The sequence below is a fragment of the Ambystoma mexicanum genome, chromosome 3q, assembly GCF_040938575.1.
Source record: "Ambystoma mexicanum isolate Mex_15411 chromosome 3q, UKY_AmexF1_1, whole genome shotgun sequence".
NCBI lineage: Eukaryota > Metazoa > Chordata > Amphibia > Caudata > Ambystomatidae > Ambystoma > Ambystoma mexicanum.
Window position 1 is genome coordinate 302,427,886 of NC_090926.1, and position 24,278 is coordinate 302,452,163.

Below are 24,278 nucleotides of genomic sequence, written 5' to 3' on the forward strand. Positions count from 1 at the left end.
GCAACACTATCCCTAACGTGATGTGTAGTGTACCCAAGATCCCTCACGTGTCGAGGTCCATTAGATTGTTTTTTTCCACCCAGCTAGTTGGCCGCCTTATGTGGAGCTCGTAAATTGCTAAGTTTTGATTTCATTGTCCACGCCCGTTGGTCGTTTAATATTTGTCAACTCTTCGACTACTCCTGAACCAACGCGGAAGACGGTTGCAGATTTTGGCGGCTGATGCTTCCGGTTGATGCGGTCGACCACGTGGCCTCGGCCCTCCAGTCCAGGCCTATGCAGTAGGGAGAGTGGGACCCTGGGGTTTGATTCTTTTGTAGAATGCCTTTCCTTCTCCCCTTTTTTTCCTTCTGGTTTTGCTGTTGCTTTTAAGCTGAGCTGTGGACAGGACTCCTTTTTAAAGTTTGCCCTTCTTGCAACTGCAAATATCCATGGAAAGACACTGAAGGTGCAACAAGTGTCTACCTCACGATCACGACGAGCAATCCTGAGTCAGAAGATGATAAAAGATGGCAGACGAAGCGGTGTGCGGCCTACGGCATGCAGCAGGCCAAGAGTAGTCACCCTCCCCCTGTCGGCGCAGGCACCTCGAGTGATGAGGTTGTAAGCAACAGCCATAGCTCTGATGCAGAGGCCATTGACCTCTGCGGAACAAGCAAGTGCCGAGGTGTCCGGCCCCGGCTGGCAGGCCACCGGTTCTGCTATGGGGAGACTACAGCGTGGCAACAAGGACACACCAACACCACGTAAAGAAAAACGCAACTCCCCGAGCCTCCTTGACGGACTCGTCTGGAAGGCCACAGATGCCAACGGGCCTGTTGAAAGTTGCGACTGATCCCCATGATTGGCTGCCCACCAGCAACAGTCGACACGGCATGCGTCTGGACATGCAAGTCAAAAGGGCGTCAACACCAAACACAGTAAGATCGCAGAAATGCCTCATAAGAACGCGTAAGCGCCAAAGAATTATTGAAATCGCATTGTCGGGCTCATTGAAATCACTCCCTGATGCGCAAGAGTCTCGGCAACATATATTCGGGTGTAAATAAGCCAAAGGACGTGTTAAAGTTCCAAGAACTTCAAGTCAGTTCCAACATATGGAGGTGTTTAACCTGCCAGAACCTGATGAGGTATACCTCATCAGGTTCTTGTGAGGCGTCTCGGCGCTCTTATGGTGGTTGGTGTTGGCGCTCTTTTCGAGACCACTATGATCAGGGAGCGAATCCCTTTGAGGAGACGCCAGACCCGTGTCCAGACTGGGGTGATGAGCAGCCAGTAGGCGAGGCACCTTGGTTTTCCCTTCCACTACTCCAGATCCAGACACCCTGTGTATAGATCCTGCCTCCTCAAAGACAAGCCTCACCTATTGATGACCAGATGGCCTTCAGTGCCATTTTTAAAAAAGGCAGCTGAACACTTTCAAATTGCCACACAAGGGGCAATACAGGACACAGACTTTTGTGGGTGGTTTTTCTTTTAAATTGTCTTCCACAGTCAGGTGAATTCTATCAAGAGACTCATCTCTCCCTCTGTTAACTCCATCTCTAACGAGAGCTGCTAATTCTTGAGTTGAGAAGCTTTTCCGCCCCTCTCCAACAGACCTGCTCTATATCCGGGGACATGCCACTCCAGACTTCCTAGTAGTCACCACTACAAGGAAGAGAGCCAGAGTACCCTTGTCTACGGCTGAGGCACCACCAGCCAAGGATTGCAAGAAGTTATACTCCCTGGGAAATTGCATTACACAATCAGCGGCTTATTCCACTAGGATTGCCAACACAGCATTGCTGGCTAGTTATAGTGACGTCCAATAGGATTTGCTCTAGGAGGGCCTGCAAGAAGTCCCGGAACCGGCACGATCGTGCCTGCTGGCGGTCGTTTCGGAAGGGAAGCAGGTCAATCGGAAAATCCTTAAAAATACCCTGGATGCAGCAGAAACAGCGTGAAGAACCCTGGCCCAAGGAACCCTGCTTAAAAGGCACGCATTGCTCAATAATTCAGGCTGTAAGCCTGAGACGCAGGCATTCCTTTATTAATACGCCAGTTGAAGAGACCAACCTGTTTGTAAAGGCAGTAGTTGATGCCTTAGACAGCGAAAAAGGAACATGAAACCTTAAAGTCTCTAAACCAAATTACTCAAAGACCATATCAACGGTGAGGGGGAAGCTCTTGCTGTTCCTTTCGGGGACAATCCTGCCCACGTTCCCCCCACAATCAATACGGGGGGTTCTCAGTTTTCAATACGGAAAAGGGAATGCACCATGGCCCTCGGGACAAGGGCAACTGCCATTGGTCAATATCAACAGAGGGCAGCGCTGTGGCAAAGGAAGGGGTAGAAACTCTACACCAAGAGGCTCCCCAGCCTCTGCTCAAAAATGACTCTCCAGTCCGGGTCCCCTCCCATGCCTCCCCGGTCGGGGGACGAATAACATCCTTCTTTCATGCATGGGAGGCAATCACTACAGACCACTGTGTGCTGAAGACCATCACCCACGGTTACTGTACCGAGTTCAGCCGACAACCTTGATACGACCAACATCCAGATGCCTATCGCCAGAACACCTGAAGATTCTGCTACAAGAGGTGGAGATCCTTCAAGAAAGGGCGCGATAGAAGTCGCCCCATTCTACAGGTAAACGAGGGTATTTATTCAGTGTACTTCCTTGTATCCAAAAAGGATCTCACCATGCGCCCTTTGCTAGACTTATACCCAGCGAACAAGTTTTGTCAAGATTCAAAAGTTCAGAATGACAACATTGCAGGAAGTAATCCCTCTAACACAGGGGGATTACATGGCAACATTGGACATGAAAGATGCATACTTTGTGTGTTGGCAGCATTGGAATATGAAAGTACCTAAGGTTCATGAGAGGACAAACGCTATCAGTTCAAGGTCCTTCCCTTTGGCATTGCCTCAGCCCCAAGGGTATTTAAATGGTGAACAAACAGAAGATGTTCCTCCTGTCTCAGCACATTCCAGGGCAAACTCAATCTTCTGGCAGATGTGCTCAGCAGAGACTTCCCACTACCCACAGAGTACGAATAGTGATTACACTGAGACAGACACCGTCTCCAACGTCTTCGCAGAATGGGACTTCCCAGAGATCGACTTGTTCGCAACTCTGGAGAATGCACAATGCCCAGATTACGCCTCTGGGTATCCCCAGAACCGCTCCAGGGGGAACGGTCTCTGGATAATATGGTCAGTGAAATGTGTCTATTCCCCCACCCCCTATACTCTTCCCCCCCACTCAACAGGTCAGTGAACAAGATGTACCAGGAACCAGTCACGATGATTCTGGTGGCCCCCATGTAGGCCCGCCAACCCTGGTTCTCATCTCATGCCGATGTCCGTTTCCCCTGCCAGGAAACCTTTCCCATACAACATGCTATCACAAGACAGAGGGGAGACACTCCATCTGTGCCTGCAAACTCTCAACTTGGCAGCCTGGCTTCTGAAGTCATAGTTTGGTGACCTCCAACTTCCTCAAAGATGCATGGACCTACTCGGAGAAGCAAGAAAGCCTAACGCCAGACATTGCTACTCCAATAAATATACTACGTCCCAGCAGAAAGGTGTTGTGGTGTAAAATCCCAGTAATCAAGGCTTTTATGGAAGGGGTTAAGACTTAATCCCCCAATTTCAAACCCAGCTCCCGGATGGGACCTGAATGTGGTATTAACTAGACTGATGGGATCTCTCTTTGAACCTATGCATAAGGCTAGCCTTAAAGCACTCGCTTACAAGACCTCCTTACTGGTGGCAGTCACTGCAAGAAGAGTTGGTGAACTTCAGGCTCTTTCAGTTCAAGACCCATTTGTCACAATTCACAAAGATAAGGTGGTTCTGCTCACTCACGGTTTGCACCTAAATTAATTTCAAAGTTCCATGTGAACCAATCGATGGAACTACACACCTTCTTCCAGAACCCCACTAACGTGGCAGAAAGAAGCCTCCATACACTTGATGTGAGGGGGGCAGTCACTTATTATATGGAAAAGACACAACCACTTAGGAAGACAAACCAGTTTTTTGAGTCGGTGACAGCTGGCAGAGAAGGGAATCGTGTATCCAAGTCAGCCATCTCAAAGTGTTTTGTAAATTACATCACACTGTGCTACACTATTGCCAAGAGAGATCTTCCCTTCAAGCCTAGAGCACACTCTACTCAGGGCATTGGTGCTTCCATAGAATTCATTGCAAGTGTTCCTCTCGAGTCCATTTGTAAAGCAGCAATCTGGAGTGCTGTACACACGTTTACAAAACACTACTGCCTAGATACACTCTAGGTCCGATTCTAAGGTGGGACAAGCAGTACCAAGACATCTCTTTACTACTGTTCCTGAACACATCCCACCACCATCTCTGGGTACTGCTCGCTAGTCTAGCAGTACTCGGCACGTGATTCTAAGCAGATTCACAAGCATCAGAAGACCTGCATTACTTACCGTAATAGCATTTCTGATGATTGTACCCGCTTAGATTCACATGCGCCCACCCTTCCTCCCCGCTCAGAGTAGAAGGATCATGGACATCTTACCACTTTCTTGCTATCTGTACTCTACGATAGTCATAAGGCTCCTTCACGGCAGAAAAAACAGAACCAGAGGGACCTCAATGCATGAGGGATTTTGGTACAATGAACGTCACGTTAGGGATAGTGTTACAAGCACGCCCATGTCGACTTCCACTTTCGATTCTCGAAAGGCGAGATCGAATATGCCGCAATTACCACTAGATGTCGGACTATATGCACAGCATGTGAATTTAAGCAGATACAATCATCAGAAATGCAATTCCGGCAAGTAATGCATGCCATTTTGTTCTCCCTTTGTTTCCCCCTCCTTGTCTTGTTGCGCCTGGAAACACTTGTATACAGGCGCGTTATAAATGCCATATCACATGGTACTTGGTGCGAGAGTTCACCAAGTCTATCAAAGAAGTATATGTAAGAGAGGCGAGTCTGGTGCCCGCATCCATAAGACGCAAAGGTCATCATGCATCATCATTGTCTCAGTACCTGGCAGGGTAGTGAACTGGATTGACACTAAAGCAAAGTGTGAGAAGCCAAGAGAAGGGTGTCAATCTCTTGGCTTTGTGAACCTCCTGAGAAAGGCCAGGGGGAAGAGTCAGTCCCTCCTGGTTGTTATGAACATTGTGTAAGATACCAAAGGAAGGGAGACATTCCCTTGACATTGTGAGAAACACAATTAAGACAAGGACCAGGGTGATGGAGTGTGTTCCCCCAACCCCCCTCCTCCTGGCATTGTGAATTGTATGGTAAAAGCCAGGAGAAAGTAGTCTTTTATCCTGGTGCTGTGAAAAGTATTCAGAAACCTGAGGACACTTGGGGGAAGAGGAATTCCCGCTGCTGACCCGGTGAAGATGCAAGACTCTTTTTCCATGTGCGTTGGTGGAGCGCCAAGTCAAGAAAGCCTTTGAGATTTTTTGGTTTTGACCTTTTTGAACTTTTCATTTTATCACCCAAAGTGAACTTTGGTTTATCATCTTTGGTTTATCATCCAGAAGAAGGGAGCAATTCTTCTGGACCAAGAAGATCACCACTTTACTTTGTTTTAGAGTGTAAGGGAAGGAAATGGTTTTGACACACAACAGACTACTTGTTTTGGACAGAATTCTTCGTATTTAGTTGAGGCATAGAACCCCTTCTTAGCTTTTATTTTACATAGTCTATAACACAAAATATGGCACCTTTGTTTGTCTCCTACTTCTACACCCTTAAAAGTCCCAGGAGTACAGACCTTGTCCCTGACCCAAAAGCTTTAAGGAAATTCTTCCTAACGGTCCACAGATCCCACCCAGCCCTAGTAACTTCTCTGCATCCCTAAGGAAATCTAGTCTGTATTTGTGTTGATATGGACCATCACTGGGCCAAGCACATGGCCAGCTGCCCTCCACAATCTGTCTACGTATCACTATAATATTGCTAGCAGTTTACTCTGGCACACCATGTTTCTTTTCCTTCCATGTGTGCGTGTCACCCCCACTTATTTCGTTTCCATGAGTTGATGCCCTCAGATATTTGGGATCTGCAGGGAAGGTGTGCGTTGCTGATTCACAACCAAACTTGATAAATTGAAAGCTTTCTATTAGCCCTAACTGTTAGCAATTGGTTTGGGCAACTTCTAGTCAATTGCATTTTAGCTTGTCACTGCCATTGTAGAAGTGCATCCATTGTATGCAAATGTGTCTAGTTCCTGATAGCAATGAGCTTTCTAGCCTCAACTGATTGTACAGTTTCATGTTTAACAGGAATGCAAGCAAAGTTGTTGATATGCCCAGACATGTGCCCTAAGAACATAAGTTCCCACGCTACACCACACCTATCGTGCCCAATGTGCCCCACATTGGCTGTGTGTTTTCAACTGCAAAAATGATGAAACCTTTGGACTAGACTGCCCCTTTGGATGTGTGACCAAGACTGAATTTTGGTGCCTGCGTTCTGTAATGATGCAGTAGATTAGATTAAACAATGCTAGAAATAAGTGGTTCACTATGCCTTACTGATCAGCTAGTATTTACACTCCATTCTACTTTGATAGCCCCTCCTTTACTGCTTCCAGTTGGGTGGCTCTGACACCTTGTCATTTACCTTGTCCTGGATTCATTGTGATCTTCGTGCTTAGTTATATGGTTTTCTCCTTTCTTTCCTCAGATGACTCTCGATGTGTTCTCTGTAATCAATCTGGGAACATTCGGGACCTTCTTTTCTGCACAAGCTGTGGGCTACACTATCATGGTGCATGCCTAAAAGTGACTGTGACTTCCCTGAAGCGTTCAGGCTGGCAGTGCCACAACTGCAAAGTGTGCCAATCCTGTAGGTGAGGATCCACACAACTGCACACGGGTACAAGAAGAGCATTGACTGTTTGTGAGAGGCAGATTAATGTGATTTATTTGTCATTTGTGATGGGGGAGGGAGTAGGGAATGGCCACTAATGTTAGAGGGGTGGGGGATGATTAACTGAAGTAAGAGTTTGGCATATATGTGGTAGGTAGTGGTGAATAGCAGCAAGTGCCTCAAAATGGAACCACCCCATAGTCACTACAGCAAAAGGCCATGATTGGGTTGGAAGCATGGCCAATATTTGGACTTCAAAGCTGCTCTGAGATTTATTTCTAGGTATTGAATGTTTCTTCATTTTATAAGGGTGGTGACCCAATCTGTTACAGTGATTGTTGTCATGAATGTTTGGTGTGATTTGGAGGCAGCATGGCTAGAAACAAGTTATATGTTCAGTCTGTCCTTTATTGGTGTGCTCTCGATAACCTTACGTTTCTTCCACAGGCGACCGGGCCAGAATTCTAAGATGGTGGTGTGTGACGTTTGTGATAAGGGATACCATACCTTTTGCGTGAAGCCTGCCATTGAGAACATGACCACAGGCTCTTGGAAGTGTAAGGTGTGTGGCCTTCTTTTTCCTAGGTGTAAATTTTTGCAGGAGGAATGGGAGATTATTAGGGCAACATTGTGGTTTTAGCCATTTCATCTTTGTGCATTATGGCAATTCCTCATCCTAATCTTCACTGGTAGTTTATTTTGCTATCAGTCATCGGTTTATTATTGCTTCTGTTATATATGGTTTGTTGGAACTGTTTCCACAATGTTTTATTACTTCCTTGACCCGCCAGCGTACCTGCACACCTCCATTTTAGATGGGTATCGTTAAGAATATACAGGTTCCCTCGTTCTGTAAGTTTTGATTGTAGAGATTTGTGCTTGGTGAATGCTACAAAAACAAAATTAAATACTCCTATGTCCCATTCCCTTTCCTTCATACTTGTGGGACATTCCGTCCTTCGGGACGAGACAGGATCACTTTTGTAAAACATCAAAAATAAAATGTGCCCTTTTATTTTTGCGCTGGGCCACCGCACGTGACTGTAACCCTTCCTTCCCGAGCTCTGCCCTCCAATCGCCCATCAGTCCTTTTCTCTGTGTGGTTGGGGTTGGACACACTTGCATCACTGGGAATATTTTCTTTGTTCCCTCGGCCTTCATTCCGGCTCTGGTTCCATGGTCCTTGTCGTCAGTCGATTATGGAATGTCTGGGATGTGCGTCCTGTTCTTTCTGCAAACGTCGTTTTGCGAGGGCGGGGATCCCCACTCTTTGCCTGGAGTGTTTAGGTGCGGAACACTGTTGGGACTCCTGCTTCTATTGCGACTACATCTGTCTGTGCACTCCAGCGTCAGCTTGTCAAGTCGGAGGTGTTTCCACGCGTTCCTCCACCTCACTTCTAGCTCTTCATTAATGAAACAAGGAAACTGCTAAGTTTTCCTTTTCAGGGCACCCCTGCCATGGGACTCCTTCCCGGGGCCTTCCAGGTTTGGGAGGGGCTCAAGTAGCTCTACTGCCAGGATATCCCCGAGGTGTCCCGCAAGGGGCCTAACGGGCGCACCAGAGCTTTCTCCGAGGACCCCTGCAGGTGGACTGCCAAAACCAGTTCTTCAGTTGAGGTTCCCCGTTTAGGGTGTAAAGGTGTGGCCAGTTCTTATGTGGCTCTTGGTCCCTGGGTTCGCCCTGAGGTTTCCACATCGGGAACTAATTGTACAGGGTCTCGGCTCGAGGCCCCTTCAAAGGTGTCTAAACATACTGTGCTGTACCCCCTTCTTGGGGCTATAAATGAACACGGCCAGATTGAGGGACCCACATTGAGGGTCCTGGCTGTACGGTGTGCGCCTCAGACTTCCCACACTTCGGCTTGTGGTGATAACAGTTCTGCTGAGGGGTCAAAGAAGGCTGTCGCGCACCATAGGCCTTCCATTACCTGCTATTCCGAGGGTCCCCTTCTTGGGACTAATTCTTCAGCAGTCCCTAAGGTGTTGAGTATGCACCCTAGATCTGCGAGTACCGGCTCTGCCCAGGTTCCTTGCTCCAAGACTAAAATGTCACATAAGACCCCTGACTCCCCTGAGGTGACTATGGCCTCACTTATTCCTGTGACGCAGTTTGCCTCAGGCATAGATAAAATGGCGGCCCAACCCGCGCGGACCATGGCAGTCATTTTGACTACCTCTCTTACACCAACGTTCACTACGGCTGGTGCTGAGGGGGCTTCCTTTTGGGGCTGAGCAGCCTTTTCTACACTTGGTGTAGAGTAAGAACCTGTTCCACGCTCCAATGGATTGGCATGCGCGTCCGCACCTTTTGATCTATGTGGATCTATTGATAGGGGTCCGTCCTGGCAACCATCCTCCTTGTGGTCATGGGGGTATGCCCCTTTTGAGCAACCTCTGCCCACTCCAGTGCCTAGACCTTTGTCTGAGGATGTTTTTTTTTTTTTTTGGGAAGCTTCAGATGCTTATGCATTCTGATTCCATGAAGGCGTACTTTAAGGATCCGTTCAAGGAAATGTATCCTAGGCCACCTGTACCGCCTCCTGCTCAGACAGATCCTGCGCAGACCCTAGTGGTGCCTCATCCACTTCCTCCTCCTGCCTCCGCTTTCCCTGTAAATGTTAAAGGATATTTGCACCAGGCACTATCACCACCGGAGTGGTCCCCTGGCGCTCTGGCGGCTCTAAAAGAGGAAGGGAGGGGAGTTAGTGGGAGGAAGCTGGAAAAGTGAAAGAGAGCAGTGATGTGCTGTTGGCGGCCTCAGCCCGTTGGGTCCGTTGGCTGGGCCTGGGGTGTTTGCGGCCGGTAGTCATTGTGTACTGTTGAGTCTGTGTTTTAGTTTTGTTGTTGCAATGTGGTGAAGTTGGTGCGGTTTGTTGTGCTGTATGTTTGTGGTTGTGTTTTGTTCAGAGTTTGAGAGATGTATGCAGAGGGCGGAAATTGTTAGTGCAAATTGATTAGTTGGCATTGCTATAATCGGTTGAGGCGATGGGCTTCGGCTTCTGTAGTCTTCCCCAGATGTGTTTCGGGAGCATCCCAGCGCCTCTGTCCTGATCTGGGTCTGTCTGGCTGTGAAGGTCCCTTTCAAATCTGGCCCCCTCCTTCTTGTCTCCCTCGCAGCCCTACCTGCCTTCCCTTCCCACTCATACTGCCAGTGCACCTGTCAATGTCCATAGCTCCGTTATTGTGATGTTTGATAATATCCCGACATTTTCAGAACACTGTGGTACCTGGTGGGAACTAAGGGGCGTGTGCGGGTGTTGGGTGGGGTTAGGTGGGGTTGTTGACTCAGTCTTCATGGGTGTCGCCTGAGTTTCCCACTATACTCTGCGTCACTCGTCTGGGTGCCGCGGGAGCTACCCTGTCAGGTCTGGGAGTTGTCCGTGTCCACTCTAGTTTAGTCATCCCTATTCCTTTCTGCTTCGGTTTTCAGTTTGAGTCTGTGGTGTTGAAGAGCCAGATTTTTAGTAATTTCCTAAATTTTAGGTGTACTTTGGTGTTTATTTCTTTTGGGATGTTCCAGGTTTTTGCGGCTAAGTGGTAGAATGAGGTGCCTCAAAGTTTTTTCTTGAGGTATGGTTTAGGTTCCAAACGGATGTCGTTGCTTGACCTGAGCGGTCTTGTTGGCTTGTAGATTATTTTATTTTGTAGGAATTCTGCTCCTTGTCTGCTGATTGCCCTGTGCGTTATGCACATTGTTTTGAAGGTGATGCAATGTTTTACTGGGAGCCAGTGTAGTGTTTTTAGAGCAGGGGTGATGTGTTCTATTCTTGATAGTTTAAGGAGTAGTCTGGCTACTGCATTTTGGATCCATTGTAGTTTCTTCAGGAGGTAATCTGGTATTCCGAGGTAGAGGCTGTTTGCATAGTCGATTCTTGACATGATGAGGTCAACGATAGCGAGTGTTTTGTGCGTGAAGGAGAGGAAAGGTAGGATTCTTCTTCCCGTGTGGCGGAGGAAAAAACATTTCTTGACTGTTGAATTTATTTGTGGTTCTAAAGTTAGGGTGTTGTCCATCATGACTCCCAGATTGTTTCTACCTTAGATGGTGATGGTGTGGTTCCCATTTCCGTTGGGCACCGGATGGCGGTTTCGTTCTGTTGGTCTTTGGATATCATCATGATTTCTCTTTCCTGGGTTGATTTTTAGGTTTTTGGCAGTCATCCAGTTGAAGACTTCTTTTAGACACTCGATTAGGGTTGAATGCTCGACTTAGGTGTCTTTGATTTTGTAGATTATTTGAGTATCATCTGCGTAGTTCTAGCATGCAATGTTGTACTTTTTGAAGATTCTGATAACCGGAGTCTGATAGATGTTAAAGTACAGTGGTGATAGTGAGGATCCTTGTGGCACTCCAGTCGTTAGCTCTTGGAGTGGATCTGAAGGGTTTAATCCATACAGATTCGATTCTGTTCTGTCTGCTAGGAATGATTTAGTCCACAGAAGTGCTGTCTGTTATGCCTATGTCTTCTAGTCTTTTGGTTAGGGTGTCATGACTGTCGAAGGCTGCAGAGAGGTAGAGTACGATGAGGGCTGAGGTTGTGTTTGAGTCTGCGTTAGTTTTTAGGTTGTCCCAGATGGATAATAGTTCTGTTTTCCGTTAATCTTGTGGGTCTGAAACCGACTTGAGCTTGGTCTAGCAGTTGGTGTTTTTCTACGTTTTGTTGGGTTAGTTTGTTTGTAGGTTTCCAGGAGTTTTGCCGGGTGGGGAATGTTTGAGATCAGCCTGTAGTTGGAAAGGTCTTCTACGTCTCCACTTGTGTTTTTTAGAAGACATTGGGTGCTCTGCCAAACACTTTAGGACCCTAGGCGCCACGTGCAGTGGATCAGTCTTCTGCTACCGCTTCACTGGATGAGGACCAAGCGGACCAGGACAGAGATGAGCTGCCCGCTGTATTAGAGCCTTACACGACCGGGTTCTGGACATGATGGTGCTGCTAGACAATCCAGTACTTGAGGCCACAGCTCCACAGGAGGGTGGGCTTTCTGGAGCCTTCACTCTGGCGATACAGGAGCGCACTGGCATGTCCCTCCAGAAGGACGTCTTTGCTGAGGCACCCAAGATCTGGGAAAAACCTAATTCTGGCCAGCATCTGAACAAGATTGACACTCGATACAAGCTTCATGCTTCTGAGGACATATCTTTGTCTGCATGCCCACTCCCCTCATCGGGGGCCTCTATATCCTCCACTGCAGCGTCCCAGATCCTCTCCAAGGAGGACTAGCTTCTTGATGCCATTGGGAAGAAGTTATTTTCCAATTCGGCTCTTCAGCTGTGTCAGGCTAACACTGAGCTTATCCTGGCAGCTGCCAATGTCCAGCTGTGGAAGGAGCTAGCTAAGTTCCAGGAATGTATGCCTGCTGATAGGCTTGAGGACTTCAAAGGTGGCATGTCAGATGCCAGAGTTCTGGCGCAGGATCTACTTGAGGCTATGGCCCATCGCGTAGATCCATCCGCTCAAGGTCGTATGGTCTGGGTAGACCTTTGCCGCCAAGCGTGGCTGCATGCTACGAAGTTCTTAAAGGAAGTTCAGGACAAGGTGCTTTATCTTCCCTTCGATGGTAAAGAACTGTTCCACTCCAAGGACAAGGAACTAAAGACCAAGGCTAGCACTCAAACTACCAAGTCAAGGGCACCTTATTCTCAGAGGTCTGGGTCTCAAACAAGGTCTTTCTCTGGGGTCAGGTTTTCAGAACTGCTGTGCGCGCCGTGCAGATGCTCCAGCTTAGGTGCCCCAGCATATTTTCCATCAGTCGCTCGAGACTCCAGTGGGAGGAGGCATTTCGTCTCATCTGGGGGCATGGCAGACCATCACCGAAGACCGGTGGGTTTTGTCAGTCGCTCGGGTGGTCTTCCGCTTGCCCCTCCCTCACCCTGCAATCCTCCCTTCCAGCAAACTGGGTCGCCCTCCCTCTGAGCCGAGGTACAGAAGATTCTAGACCTCAGAGCAGTGGAACCTGGTCTCCTTGGGGAGCAAGGGGAGGGCTACTACTCCAGTCTGTTTAGTGTCCAAACCCAACAAGGTTGGCCTGAGCACTATCCTTGACCGTTCCAAGTTCAATCTTTTTCTCCCCCGGGAGAAAGTCAAGATGATTACGCCCTGCCAGATAAAGTCCCCTCTTCAGAAGGGTGATTGGCTCAGCGAAGTGGACCTTCAGGATGCACGCATGCATTCTGATTTGGAGCCCGCTTAGCAAATATCTGCGTTTATCTGTGGGAGCAGAAAACTTCCAGTATCGTGTGCTCCTGTTTGGTTTCAGCTCAGCACTGCGTGCCTTTACGAAGATGTCAGTCATTGCAGCTTTTATCAGACTACAGAAGGTCCATGTATATCCATATTTGGACGATTGGCTTCTGCGCAGTCCTTGTCCACAGACGGCTACGACTGATCTTAGGTCACTCCTTCAGCTTCTGTTCCATCTTGGGCTCTCGGTGAACTGGCACAAATCGTCCATGACTGTCTCTCAAGACCTGATCTTTCTGGGTTTCTGTTGGGATAGCGTCAGCACCAGAGTTCTACTGACTGGGGACAGGATTGGAGACCTGTCGACCATGTGCCAGCTCTTCCTCCAGTCTTCTCTCATATGACGGCTTGGTGGTTCCAGAGACTTGGGCCTCATGGCGTCTTGCGTGTTAGCGCTACTTCTTGAGCACCTGAAAATGAGACGGTCTCAGCTTGTTCTTCGGGACAGCTGATGCCAGGCTACGGAACCGGATTCCAAGATGATTCCAGTTCAGTCTTGCATGACAGTGGATTTTCAGTGGTGGTCGTCCGCCAGCAACCTTTCAGTGGGGACCTCCTTCCAGGAGCCCTGCCCACAAGTAACGGTTACCACAGTCCTCCCTTCCGTGGTGGGGAGCGACACTGCATCACCTCGAGGTGTAAGATTTGTGGACGCCTCAAGACGGGCGGTTCCGTATCAATTACCTGGAGCTCGTGGCAGTTTTTCTGGCGCTCAAGGCTTTCCAACTCTCCAACACCAACAGTGTAGTCCGTATTCACACACACACACACACCCCATTTTGTAGCAATGTTTTACTTAAACAGGGGGGGCACCAAGTCTCCTCTCCTGGTAGACCTTCCCATACACGTTTTGGAATTGGGTCATCCAGCACTGTCTGGCTCCAAGATGTACACATCCTGGGCCACATCAATGTGGCTGCAGAATATCTCAGCCGCCAATCGGCAGTGAGTTATGATTGGGAGATGAACGACTATGTCCTCACCAACATTTTTCAGCAATGGGGCACTCCAAAGGTGGACCTCTTTGCAACATCATCAAACAAGAAACTTCCTCTTTATGCGTCCAGGGACGGGCTCTGAGCGTCTTCCTTGGGGGGTGCCCTTGAGATCCTGTGGGACAACCTGAAAGCTTATGCCTTTCCTCCATTACCACTGATTCATCGGTCACTCTGCAAACTTAGGAGCGCTTTGAACTTCCATTGCCTCTTCATGGCCCCTTAGGTGGCCAGCCAGGTTCTGGTTTCAGAACTACAGCACCTGTCGGTTCTTCCCGAATCAGGTTGCTGCAGATTCCTGACCACCTTCACCAGAACAATCACCGGCTGTTGCACCCCTCCCCACAATTGTTGAGCTTGGTGGCCTGGTGCCCGAGTTCAGATTTTTAGCGCATTTCAATCTCTGACGACAACATGCACATAATCCAGGCAGCCAGGTATCAGACCTACCTGGCAGCCTTTAGCATATATGTCCTGTCATGCAGGACTTATTTGTCCGCCATTGCGGCCTACCAGTCTACAGACAGCTGTTCTTTTTCATTGGCTAATCCTGTCATCAAGAGACATTTACGGGTCTTCACCTCTTCCCGCCGGTTCGGACCCCTCATCCCAAATGGGGTCTGATTTTAGTCCTCACTGCTTTATGCCATAAGACTTTTGAACCCATGGCCACTACTGATCTTAAGTACCTTTCTTGGAAAGTTGCTTTTCTGATTGCAATAACATCGGCAAGGCGAGTAAGCAAGCTCAAAGCTTTCTGTGGAACATCCGTTCCTCACACTTTCGACAAGGATAAGGTTGTGCTTCGGACTCATACATCCTTCCTAAGGTGGTTACTGATTTCCATATGAACCGGTCGATCTCTTTACCAGTCTTCTTCCTGAACCCAGCCTCTGATACTGAGAGAGTTCTACACAATCTGGACGTCAAGCGAGCCTTGAGGTTTTACTTCCATAGAACAAGTTAACTCAGAAGCTCCTCACAACTGTTACATTTGGGGACCTGAAGGGGAAACCAGCCTCGAAGGCATTCATCTCCCACTGGATAGCCTCATGTATTTCTAAGGCCTATAAGATTCAAGGCCTTCAACCCTCAAAGGGCATCCATGCACACCTGGTCTGTAGAAAAGCAGCTGCTTCAAAAAGTATGCACCTTGGGAGTCCATCGTCAAGGCGGTTTAGCGGGCCTCCCCATTGGCTTTTTGCAAGCATTAACATCTAGACCTGGTGCCCCGGGCTGATGACCAATTTGGCCAGGCAGTTCTCAAGAATGTATTCCAATAAGGGAAATTTCCATCCACACGTGACTAACCAGAAGTATGGAGGAAAGGGGACGGGACGTAGGAGTATAACAGTTACTCACTGTAGTGACTACCTTACTCCTAGTCCATAGTCCCCTTCCCCATACCGCTGCCCGCCATCCCCTCTAACAAGTATCCTCTATTATTGCTTAAATGGTCTTAGACCTGGCGATAGAAAAGGACTGAAGGGTGATGTGTGGGGCGGAGCTCAGGAAGGCTGGGTTACGGTAATGTGTGGTGGCCCCGCGTAACAGGACCAACATTTTATTTTTGATGCATTCTTGCGAAAGTGCTCCGGTCCCGTCCCGAAGGACGGAATGTCTTATAAGTATGGAGGAAAGGGGACTATGGACTAGGAGAACGGTAGTCACTATGGTGAGTAACTTTGTCAGTGGCATATCCTCTTAGATGTTTTTCAGGTGTATGTTTTATTTGAGAGCAACAAAATGTTTATTCCAACAGCATCATCAGGACTTCTGTTACTTTCTAGCTTTCTTCTACTTTTTCAAAACCTGCTTATTGGTGTAGGTTTTAACAGGTATTTTGCTGCAGAAATTGTTACTGCAGTGGAGGCTTGCAGTGACAGCAGGTGACCCGATGATGTGCAAGACCATGGCCTCCACAACTAAGCGTTTAGTTATGCTTTTGATGGCACCATGCCTTTCACAATGACTCCTACACTTGCTACCAAAAACTGAGCGCTTTCCTAATGTATTGTACATGTAGTCTAAAACTAGTTCAATTCTCCAAGAAAATGGAAGCTCCAGAAACCAAACTGAATTGCCCAGCTACAAATGCAGGTATGCAAGAGCTAGAATGATGAAATAAAGAAACCGTGCATTTAATTTACTGGGATTATCTATATTCAAAACTATAAACCTGAACAGAAGAACTTCCATGCATCAACCACTAAAGCCCAACACCTCCCGCCATAGCACCACTGACCAAGACAAGACAGCTTTAAAACAAGAAAAGAGACTCTCTCTGCAGACTTTGAATATCACAAATTTGCACCTCCAACTCCAACTGACATATTCACCCGCTCGCCAACATACCCACACTACAAGTCCACTCTGGGGACACAACTTCTGCCACCTACATTTTACTCACAAAAGGTTGCAACCACTCTTAAGATGGATTTTCAAAATCAGCCCTGTGGACAGATTCTGAGGGGCCACCCTCTTATGAACCGGGACAAACACGGTCTAGCCAAACTAGTGTGACTGAACAGCAAGGATTAGTTTAGGGAGGGTGTGAGCGGTTAACTGATCACTTCAGTACACCAAGAACATGCCTAACAAAAGTTAGGCAGAATATACAGATGATACTTTTTATTTAGCCCTTAAACAACTCTTGTCAATTAAAAACCCCAGATAAGTAACCTTCACTGATAATATATATCTATATCTGAGGCTTGTGGAATCTGCTTAGATCACATTCTGTGCATAGGCCGACATCTAGTGAAAGCTGCAGAGTATTAGTTTTCAAAACTCGAAGGGGCGCCGAATAGGGCGTGCCAGTAATATTATCCCTAGTGTGACGTACCCATGATCCCTTACGCGTGTAGGTCCCTCAGATTGTTTTTTTCCGCCATACTAGTCAGACGCATTATGAGCTGAGTTCCTTTCGGCGTACAGCCTTATCTGTATTTCAATTAATGTTACATCTCTGCCGATCCTTCATTCACCGAACGCTGAAGAACGACGCCGGTGACGATCTGAGAGACTTCGTTGAAGATTTCTCCTACATATATTCGCCCTGCTGCCATCCCTTGACCTTATGGAGAGTACTCTGTTTAAATTCTACCCCAAATGTAACAAAGTTCCCCTGGGTAGATGACATACTGTTTGCAATTTGTGTCTCCCTCGGGACCACTTTGAGGCATCTTGTCAGGCCTGCCGACTATTTAAGCCTAAAACCCTGAAGGACCGCTCCACTAAGCGCTGGGCCCACTACGCCAGGCAGCTTGAAGCCATGGACGTAGAGGGAGAATTCAGCAATGGCAGCAACGCTGCTGAATCGGACCTCAAGGGCGACAGGGCGGCTTCAGCTACCCAGGCGCAGACCATCGACCCGCAGGACTGGCTGGCGGCCATGTTGTGGGGACCACTCTCTGCTGCAAAAGCGCAACATGTACATCCACCACCAAGTACGTTAGCCACAGCTGAGAGTCGACACGCGTGTCGAGTGATCGGCAACGGTCAACACCTAGAGAGCGGTCCACCGAATCCTTGTCCTCTGGGTGTTCCCGATCGCAGTCGCCTCACGACAAGGCCCACTCGTCCTCGGACGGAAAAGGTGTCGTCCATCAAACTGCTGCCGAGACCCAGTTGTCCGACACCGTGTCTCGACCCACTACCGAAACTGGACGCTCCGTGTCTAACCCTACACCCGAAATTAGACGCCCCTCGTCAGATCACACCTCCGAGAGTTGACGCGATGCATCGGACCAAGCGGAAGGCCCCAAAAAGTCTAGTAAGGCCTCTTCTAGCCATGGGGGAGGGGGTAAACCCCTCAAAGTCCTCTAAAGATACCCACACTCCTAAAGAGAAGCATAGGGAGGACAAGGCTGCTAAAGAATCAAAAGAACCTCAGTCAGCCCCCAAGACCAAAGTTACACTTCCCACAGATGAGGACATGGGCCTTACCCCTCATCCTGTTATACCAAGCTCCAAAGAATGGAGCTCTCAGGATATAGACTTAGTAATGAAAAGGATTCCCTTTATGGCAGATTTTTATGAAAAGGATCTAAACTATTTTCAGAGTTGTAGGAACACCCCTCCCACCGCAGCTTCTTCTGGTTCCAGGGCCACTCCTGTGTCTCCTCTACCCCCACCTAAGAGGGGGTTGATACTCACTTTCAGGACTTAGTCATAGACCCCTTTTTTAGTGGAACCTTATGACCCAAATCCTTACCATGAAGAACCTGACCCTCAATTCGAGGAGGAACAGGCTGCAGACCCTTACTACGACGGGGATGATGAGGACCAGGAGGCTTAAGATGAGGCTGAAGCTTAGATTCCCCAATTCCTAAGGACCCTCCTGTTAATGATTCCTCAGTCGATAACCAGCCTCTCCTTAATGAGGTGTTGGTTAAGGCTGCTGAACACTTCTAGATAGACACAAAGGAAGTTCAAGAGGACAGGGATTTCGCAGAGCAAATCCTGGGAAACAAAAGGGCAGTAACTCAGTCCTTCCCGTTACTAAAATCAGTTCAGCGCAGAATTCTGCCATCTTTACAGACACCTAACCTCACACGTGCAGTAAATCCACGTGTTGAGAAGTTATTTCGCGCTGCTCCCTCTGACCCTTTTATATATATCGGGGCACAACTAAAACCAGATTCCCTGGTCGTTACCACCACTAGAGAGCGGGAACCCCACTTGCTTCCTCGGAGGCTTATCAGGGTAGGATAGCCAACAAGGAGAATCTATGGTATAGGGAGAAAAGTTGCTTCATCTGCGGATTATCGGACTAGGATAGCCAACAGTGCCACCCTCTTCGCAAGTTATAATTGCCATAAGTGGGAGGAAGTATCTGCTTTGCTTTCCTCCGCACCTGTACCTTTAAAAACCCAGTTGGCGCAAATGGCAGCTGAGCGGAGGGCAGTGTCGGGCTGCCTCCTGAAAACTAACTTCGCGGCTGATAATGCTGGTAGAATAATTGCTGAAGGTACGATTATTAAGAGGCATTCATGGTTAAGACAATTGGGATTCAAGCCTGAAACTCAGGAGACACTGAGGCATGCCGGTCGAGCTGAACGTATTATTCGGCAAAGCTGTTGAAGATGCACTCAAAACTGAAAGATGAGTATGACACCTTAAAATCCCTTGGTGAACTCGCGAACAAAACCTCTGGACAGAGGGAAACAGTAATTTTCGACGCTTTTGGGGCCAAAATTCCCAGAGGGTCAAACTATAGACAAAACCAGGGCTCATCGTGGTGGAATTACCTGTCACAATCTTCCAAGGGCTACTCAAGAGGGCAGCGCAGAGGTCGTGGGCGTGGAAGAGGCAGCCCCGCTAGAGGTGGTACGCCACCACCAAACAGGGAAATTCCGCTTCAGGTCCCCTCCCATGCATCCCCAGTAGGGGGCGCAATACCAACTTCACCCACGAATGGGAGGGGGATCACCTCGGACAGATGGGTGCTCTCCAGTGTCCAGAGGCTGCTGCATCGAGTTACTAGAGCGCCCACACGACCTTCCTCCACGACAGAAGTACACGTGCAGGAACATCAGAAAATCCTCCTCGAGGAGATCACAACTCTGCGATCAAAGGACGGTATAGAGGTCGTCCTGGCAAATCGAGTAAATGGGTATTTATTCAACCTACTTCCTTGTGCCAAAGAAAGATTTCACAATGCGCCCAGCATTAGATTTGCGCCCTGCAAACAATTATGTCAAGCCACAAAAGTTCCACATGACTACGCTACAAGAGGTAATCTCCTACTAAAAAGGATTACATGGCAACGCTGGATATGAAAGATGCCTATTTTCATATTTCAATGTTCCCAGCGCACAAAAGATTCTTGCGTTTCAAGATGGCGAACCAGCACTACCAATTCAAGGTGCTGCCCTTCGGAATATCCTTTGCGCCAAGGGTATTCACCAAGGTACTGGCGGTGGTGGCGGCACACCTGCACAGGTAGGCAATCCCATTGTAGCCTTACCTGGATGCCTGGCTCGTTACAGGGGAGCACCCCCCCCTAATTTGCAGACAAAACATCCAAAAGTCAAGCCTCGTGCCAAGCACCCCTATACTCAATAGGGGTTGGCCTTTCCGTCAGAGGAAAGAATTCGAAATTTGTTGCTGCAAATTCAATATAAAGCTGGTCGCCAAATAAGGGTGCGCAATGCGTTTGCTAGGCATGATGGTGTCTTGCATTTACCTGGTTCCCCACGCGCGCCTGCGACCCATTCAGGAGTGGTTGGCGGAACAGTGGTCTCAGCCAAGTGGTTAGTGGGACGATCTAGTGGTCGTTTCACCAACACTAGTACAGAATCTTCGCTGGTGGACGAGAGAGAATATAACAAAAGGAAAACCCTTCTACGACCCAGAGGTTCAGGCCGTCACAACAGATGCCTCCTTAACAGGGTGGGGAGCTCGCTACCTTCACCACACAGCTCAGGGTCACTGGTCTCGCAAGGTTGCTCAGAACCACCTCAATTTGCTGGAACTTCTAGCAATATTCGGAGCGCTTTGGGCATTCAAACCCTCTTATTGAACTAGTCAGTGCAGGTCCTTACAGACAGCACAACTGCAATGTTTTACATAAACAAACAGGGCGGCACTCGTTGTCGAAATCTGTCCAGGCTTGCCCAACAAATTTGGAAATGGGCACTCAAATGGAAGATTTACCCATCAGCCCAACTTGTTCCAGGGGAACTTAACTCGCTAGCAGACTCTCTGAGCAGAGATCCCCTTCCAGAGGAAAACGAATGGCGACTACACAAGCGTCATAGAACATCTCTTATCTCAGTGGGGTTTCCCCACAAACCTATTCGCCACAAGCGAAAACAGTCAATGCACAGACTTTGCGTCCAGGTTCTCCCAGCCAGGCTCCAAGGGGAACGCCCTATGGATGGACTGGTCAGGGATATTTGCCTACGCTTTTCCACCAACCCCTCTAATGAGGAAGTTGGTGAACAAGATACACAAGGAACCCATGACGCTTGTCCTAGTTGCTCCTATGAGGGCAAGACAAGCATGGTAGCCACATCTGCGCAAACTGGCGATGTGCGATCCCATCAAACGCCTGTGCCAGTACAACCTACTCACCCAGCATGAGGGATTTACAGTGCACCTGCACTCGATGAACTTGGCAGAATGGCTCCTGAGGTCATAGAGTTCCTACATCTCAACCTGCCACAAAGATGCATGGATATCTTGAAAGAATCAAGAAAACCAAACACTTGGCACTGCTACTTTGACAAATGGAGAAGATTTGTAATTTGGTGCCAGACTAAATAAATCAACCCGATAGACTATGCTCCATCACACGTTCTAACTTATGCTCCATTTGCTAGATGTGGGGTTAGTATTTAACTCCCTAAAGGTCCACCTGGCTGCTTTGTCAGCCTACACAATTTCTCACGATAAGATCTCATGGTGGAAAGTACCAGTCAAAGCATTTATGGAAGGGGTAAAGAGACTCCACCCTCGAATTTCTAACCCGCCGGCAGGGTGGGACCTCAATGTGGTACTCGCTAAGCTCATGGTACCCCCTTTTTGAGCCTATGCACAAGTCTAGTCTCAAACACCTGACTTATAAAACTGCCTTCTTAGTGGCTATCACTTCCATAATTGTCAGTGAAATTCAAGCTTTGTCGGTGCAGGATCCTTTCTTTGTTGTACACAGACAAGCTGGTTTTATGTACTCGCCCTAGGTTCCCACCTAAATTCATCTCCAAATTTCATGTAAACCAGTTAATTGAGCTACCGGCTTTCTTCCAAGAACCCAAAAGCTCAGCTGAGGTACAACTCCCCACACTAGATGTGAGGAGAGCGGTACTCTACTACGTAGACAAGTCCAGACCGCTAAGGAAAACGGATCAATTGTTCGTCTCCACAGCGCCAGGCAGAGAAGGTGACCGCATTTCTCAGAATGCCATCTCTAGGTGGAAAGTCGGATGTATCCAACTGTGCTATTCCCTATCGGATAAAACACTGCCTTTTACACCCAGGGCTCACTCCACAAGAGGTACAGGAGCCACTCTGACCTTCATTGCAAATGTCCCCTTAGACAGTATTTGCAAAGCAGCTACCTGGAGCTCTGTACATGCCTTCAATAAGCACTACTGCATTGACACGCATTCCAAGACAGATACACAAGTGTGACAAGCGGTTCTAAGACATTTATTCGCTCATGAACCTACTCACATCCCACCTCATTCCACTGCTCGCTAATCTATGCACAGCATGTGATCTAAGCAGATTCCACAAGCCTCACAAGGGATACATAACGCACTGTAATCGTATTTCTGATGCTTGTATCTGCTTAGATTCACATGTGCCCGCCCTTCCTCCCCTCTGAGAGAAGGCGCATAAACTTGTCTATCGTATCTGCTTGAATACTTCAGTACTCGCGCTGCTACTCCTGCTTACTCATGTCAGAAAAATACAATCTGAGGGACCTACACGCGTGAGGGATCATGGGTACAGGGGATGTTACACTAGGGATAGTATTACTGGCACACCCTATTCAACGTCCCTTTTTCGAGTTTCGAAAACAACTGTAATACTCTGCAGCTTCCACTAGATGTCAGCCTATGCACAGCATGTGACTCTAAGCAGATAAAAGCATCAGAAATACGATTACGTTGAGTAATGTAATTTCTGATGTTTGTTAATCTGCTTAGAATCACATGCTGTGCATAGGTCCGACATCTAGTGGTCACTGCGGAGTATTGCATTTTGTTTTTCGTAATCGAAATGGGGACGTCGACAAGGCGTGTCTGTAACACTATCCCTATAGTGAGGTGCGTTGTACCCACAATCCCTCACGCGTCGAGGTCCTCATTGTTTTTTCCGCCCAGCTACTGGTCGCCTTTATGCAGAGCTCCTCGAGAGACATTGCCAAATAGTTTCTTCGACCTTTGGTCGTTTGTTATTAATATCAATAACGTAGATCCCTCCCTCGACGCAGAGCTGTTTCTCCGCCGAGCAAGATCTTCGACGGAAGGACGAGCGGAGGGGATCCTTCGGGGCTGCCAAACACGTGGCCTGGCCTCGCCGGCCATACACAGTAGGGAGAGTGGGGTTGTGTGGTCTTTCTCTTTAAGAATGCCTCTCTTTCGAGGTCGTAGTCACACTTCTTGCCCTCAGCTATGGAGAGGACGCCATTTAGGTTTTGCCCGCTTTGCAAGGGTAAATATACCTGGAAGGATAAGCACAAACGGTGCAACCGTTGCTTACCCCTCGATCACCAGGAGGACGGCTGTGCGGCCTGTAAATTACTAAAGCCCAAAACTCTAAGACCGCAGGGTCAAAAGGTGGGCGGCCTACGCCATGTCTAGGCCTGACTCCTCGCCCGCTGCCGCCGAATGTGACGAGGACAGTGACTACACGGCCCCCGTAACAGAGGTTGTAGACCTCTCAAAGGAGCGTTCACGCTCCTCGTCGGCCGTCCGCGGCCCTGACAAGCCCGGCTCACGCCCAGCTTATGGGGATGAACACCGCGTCGACAAGGACGCACACGGAAAAACACCAAAGCACATACCCCCCGGCACGCATTCGTTGAAGACGAAGGCAGCCATAGTGCCAACAGGGGCGCCGGGCCCACCGGCGTCTTCCGCCGTCCATAAGGGTCGTCAGCCCTCCCCGACACCGCCTCAGCGACAGGCGACTGGGCATTCTAAAGATAAGGGCGCTAACACCAAAACCTCCAGCGACGCGCATCGTAAGAGCGCTCACGTTGCCAGCAAGGACTCGACGAACAAGGACTCTATGTTACATAGCGCAACGGCGACCGATCCCTCGGAAGAGAGAATGATCGCCGAAAGCCTTGCGCGCATATCATCTAAGGATGGCCAGAGACGTACGGCGAGTGAGACGCTGAAAACCGCGCACAAGGCCAAAGATACGCCGAAACCGCCGGAAAACAGATCAGGCCAGTTCCCGCCGCCGACAGAAGGCCGTAGCCAGCGAGAAGGCTGGCTTCTCAGAAGGCGAAAGCTCACTTTCTTCGACGTTATGGGACAGAACCAGACAACTACAGGAGGAAGAAACTCCTTTTTCATTCCCAGACCGTCCTAGCCGACCTCAGTGGACCTTTGAAAGGTTTCAGACCTGTATGGATAAACTAGACAGGTTCATGTCCATCCCAGAAGACAGGGCACCCAAGAGACCAAGGGAGGCACCCCTGGAGAGTCCAAGGG

General features: G+C 48.6%; 1 protein-coding gene across 3 annotated transcripts in view; it reads left to right on the plus strand.

The window, feature by feature from the left end:
- The window catches only part of KMT2D (lysine methyltransferase 2D), a 2,224,302-nt gene that overhangs the window by 330,512 nt on the left and 1,869,512 nt on the right, over positions 1-24,278 (plus strand). For all 3 annotated transcript variants that reach the window (XM_069653836.1, XM_069653837.1, XM_069653838.1), the window contains exons 7-8: positions 6,678-6,843; positions 7,311-7,425. In XM_069653836.1, the coding sequence (XP_069509937.1) occupies positions 6,678-6,843; positions 7,311-7,425 (281 nt within the window). The remainder of the gene's footprint in view (positions 1-6,677; positions 6,844-7,310; positions 7,426-24,278) is intronic.